We start from the raw sequence: 4,520 nt of genomic DNA, 5'->3' as shown, positions 1-4,520 counted from the left end.
TTACTTTCAACTTCTCTACCTCTTTTACCAAGAAACACAACTTAAAGCTTACAAATAGTAGAAACTTTCAAAGATAGAACTTTAAGTTTATCTCTGTTTTTTTTGTTGTTGTTTGAAAATGTCATTCTCAAATAATGGAAATGTCAGCCCTAGGTCCAAATTTTAAGTGTCTCTTTTCACCTTTCCATGTGGAACATGCAGAAGACACAGCCAAGACTCACTAGAAACTACATTTTCCAGTTCATCCTCATTAGCTGGCTGTGCTTGATGTTGTCTTCAGCATCATTCCATAGATACTATACTGATAGCACCTCAGCTAATGGAGGGTCACAGTCCTCAGCACTCAAACAGTTGAAATGATCTTTAGGAATCTTGTAAGGGTGGAACTATGTGGTTCATTTTAAGGTACAGTATATTATGAAGTGTATTGACATGAACATTATGTTTTGGGTTATATATTTTTTTTAATTTTTTTATTATTTTTTATTTATTTATTTTTTTGAGTCTCGCTCTGTCGCCCAGGCTGGAGTGCAGTGGCCAGATCTCAGCTCACTGCAAGCTCCGCCTCCCGGGTTCAAGCCGTTCTCCTGCCTCAGCCTCCCGAGTAGCTGGGACTACAGGCGCCCACCACCTCGCCCGGCTAGTTTTTTGTATTTTTTAGTAGAGACGGGGTTTCACCGTGTTAGCCAGGATGGTCTCGATCTCCTGACCTCGTGATCTGCCTGTCTCGGCCTCCCAAAGTGCTGGGATTACAGGCTTTAGCCACTGCGCCCGGCCGGTATTTTTATTTATAGAAACAAATATTTTATTCAAGATTATGTCTGTCTTAGAGTTCTTTATAAAAATAAACTGTTCTGTTCAGACATTTCAGAGCAAGAAAATGTGCGGTATATCACATTTTCAGACCTTTGTAACTGAGGAAATAATTTATTCCCTTCATGTTTTTTAATGTGGCACTGGTGAGTGATAAACATTATTTTTCTCTTCCTTTAGTCATTAAATTTCTCGGTTTTAACTACTTATTGATTCTTATTTCTACATTATAATCTGTATATGTCTCAATAATGAAAAAATTCAAACTAAAATCGTAAGATTTGTGGAGATTTAATATAAAATAATACAGTATAAAACATAAAATAATATAAAATCTGTGAGGTAATTCATTACTTATACTTTTAAGTAAATACTAAATTTTTTTGTATCTTTTGGTGTGAGGTGATAGTTTTGTTTGATACATTATCCTTTCTTATTTAGTGACATGTGCCAGTTCTCTCTCTCTTGCTTTCAAATACTGTGATGAGGCAAAAATTCTTAAAGCCTCTCCTAATACTGCTGCACAGATTAAAACTGGGGTCTTTGTACACTCCTTCAAGTGTAGCAAAATATGATTCTTCAGTAAATGAAAACAGATCTGTTAACTCTAGTGCATATGAAGAAGCAAAATAATTGATGCTTTCCATGAACTAATTTTGGGAAGACACAATTAGAGTAGCCAGTCACTTTCTTATATGAACAGACATAATAGAATATTGTCCTGTTCCTGCAGATTAGCTTTTGGTGGGAGTCTGAGGTGGAATGTTGATTTAAAAAAAAAAACCAAAAAACTAGTAGTTTGATCAAGGAGAACAACAGGAAACACAAAAGTTAGAAGTTAGTGTCTGGAACAGGAGTTAGTGGATTTGAGTGACTAGAATGATGAGCTCTTTTCCATGTTTTTCACTCATGTGGAAACGTTGTGTTTTTCAGCCAGATAGCAGCAATGAAGAAAATGATGCTAGATGGGAGACAAAATTAGATGAAGTCATTACGTTGGAAGGAAAGACTAAGCCCCTTATACCAGAGATGTGTTTTATTTATAGTGAAGAAAATATAGAATATTCTCCACCCAATGCCTTCCTTGAAGAGGATGGAACAAGTCTTCTGATTTCCTGTGCAAAGTGCTGCGTACGGGTTCATGCAAGTAAATGGATCTATAATTCATCAATCACTGGCTTTTCAGCATTTCACATCATCTTTATTTCTCACTTTTTTGGAACCTGTCAGATCTGTTGCATGGACTATTGGCATTCTTCATGGTTGATATCATTCTTTTTCACATTTCTTCTAGTAAAAGTATGAGTTAGTATATTCATCCTTTTTTCACCACTTTCATGTAGTATCAGTGGAGAGCAGGTCTGGGTTTTTTTTTTGTTGGTTTGTTTGTTTGGGGTCCAGGTGAGGAGTCATCGTGGGGTTCCTTTCACATGCTTGAATTTTACTTACTTTAAGATCTAGTTTATAAAAACTTAATTTGAAAGTCTGATATTGTTGAAGACTGTTTTTCTTTGTGACTTTTAAAAGAGAAATGGATGTTCCTTTGGTTATTCTGAGAATTGTTGTATTGAGTTAACTTTTTTTCATTCGTAAGGGTGGAAATCTCTATTGCCTTCCAGGGGAGAACAGTCATTACAGTTGTTTTATCCCTGGACTGAGATAGTCTCCACACCTATCTCAATTTATTATTTTTAACAGTTGGATAAGTGGTAAACATTTATTGATCTGCCATGTAAATCCTATGAAATATGTAAAAGGGATCTCATATACTACAACTGTATTTTAAGGCATTTTAATTTTCCAGATCTTACCAAATCACATATTCTAGTAACTCGCTTAGGTATGGCCTGTCCTCTGTCAATGTAGTTTGAATGGTTTATAATATAGATATTATCTTCTGTATTTACCTCAGAGTAATAATTGCTTTATATTAGGGTTGAAACAGCTTTGTCATTTATCATTGATTAATTAGATACTATCTACTTAAAGGATTTAAACAGTATCTGCTTGAAATGTAATAATAGCCATCTTGTTTTTGTATTGAAGGCAATTTGTAACACACACATGCATATACACACCTTACATTGTTATGTGTATACAATAGGTAAAGCACTATTTTGTGTATATCTATTATTGGGATATAATCTGATTCCTGAATGTAGCAGCTATGCAGTGTAACCATACTATTTTATACACATATGCTTTAACTCATTATTTGATGGACATGGTTAACTATGATAGGTTTTTTTCTCGGGAAATTACATTTCTGTTATTTTGTTTCCATCTCAAATGTTATAGAAATTTTCAAAAATTACTCATTAAATCTTAACCCTCTTATAAGGAGGGGGTTTTAATATCGGAAATATTAAAAATTACTCATTTAAATATTTCAAAATTCTCTTATCTCAAGAAGTCAGAGTGACATGTGTTCCTTGATGCCATGTAATTGCTATGTATATTTGCATAATCAGCCATCACCTTAGATAGTTATTTTGGGTCAGGCATGAGCTGAATAGACAAATTGAATTGAAAATATTCCTTCATTGCTAACTCTGAATTTGCAGCATTTGCCTTATCATTGAGGTTGAAGGTAGTTAGACTTAATTTTTGAAGTAGTTTAAAATTACTTCAAAATTTAAATTAATTTAATAATATTAGGTCACAATGTATTTATTGTATTATTTTTAACATTTCCTTAAACTTTGCCCCATGGATTGCAACTTATTTTGAGATGTCTGTGCGTGAACAAATTAGTAGACTTGACATTTTAAAATTTTATTACCCATTCAAGACGTTCCATAAGTATTCTCTATAACTATTGTGTTAGTTATCAATAAGACTCACATTCACCTTGCTTATGTTTTGTTCTATACAGTGAGAATCAAGACAGTATGGTAGGCTAGTGTTCCATTTTTATTTGTTTCAGTACTGAGATCTGCAATATTTTAAAGGTGAAAAAGACCTAATGCATGGATACATACTATTATTTTATAGGTTGTTATGGTATTCCTTCTCATGAGATCTGTGATGGATGGCTGTGTGCCCGGTGCAAAAGAAATGCGTGGACAGCAGTAAGTGGCTTATTTTAGTATTGCTTAATCTTTCTTCCCACCCCACCCACGGTGGTCACATTTGAGTCTAATGAAAAGATCAGATTGCTCAGGTGCTTATAGATACAAATCCACACTTCCTTGTGTTTCTAGTCTTCCCTCTCAAAAGCATCTTACCTGGTGGTTCTATATCCTTTGTAGAAATATTAGGTAAATTTCTTTTCTTTTTTTTTTTTTGAGACTTAGTCTCACTCTGTCACCCAGGCTGGAGCACAGTGGCGAGATCTTGACTCACTGCAAGCTCCGCCTTTCAGGTTCACACCATTCTCCTGCCTCAGCCTCCCAAGTAGCTGAGATACAGGCGCCCGCCACCACACCTGGCTAATTTTTTGTATTTTTTTTTTTTTTTTTGAGGCGGAGTCTCACTCTGTAGCCCGGGCTGGAGTGCAGTGGCCGGATCTCAGCTCACTGCAAGCTCCGCCTCCTGGGTTTACGCCATTCTCCTGCTTCAGCCTCCTGAGTAGCTGGGACTACAGGCGCCCGCCACCTCACCTGGCTAGTTTTTGTATTTTTAGTAGAGACGGGGTTTCACCGTGTTAGCCAGGATGGTCTCGATCTCCTGACCTCGTGATCCGCCCATCTCGGCCTCCCAAAGTG

At 36.0% G+C, this 4,520-nt stretch overlaps 1 protein-coding gene across 1 annotated transcript in view; it reads left to right on the top strand.

Annotated features, from left to right (window-relative positions):
• The window catches only part of KDM4C (lysine demethylase 4C), a 430,799-nt gene that overhangs the window by 264,900 nt on the left and 161,379 nt on the right, over positions 1-4,520 (top strand). The window contains 2 exon segments of the mRNA XM_017857354.1: positions 1,747-1,960; positions 3,808-3,884. Coding sequence (XP_017712843.1) covers positions 1,747-1,960; positions 3,808-3,884 — 291 coding nt within the window.

This window comes from Rhinopithecus bieti, unplaced genomic scaffold, assembly GCF_001698545.2.
Source record: "Rhinopithecus bieti isolate Rb0 unplaced genomic scaffold, ASM169854v2 scaffold_42039, whole genome shotgun sequence".
Lineage (NCBI taxonomy): Eukaryota > Metazoa > Chordata > Mammalia > Primates > Cercopithecidae > Rhinopithecus > Rhinopithecus bieti.
This window is presented reverse-complemented; position numbering and strand designations above follow the sequence as displayed.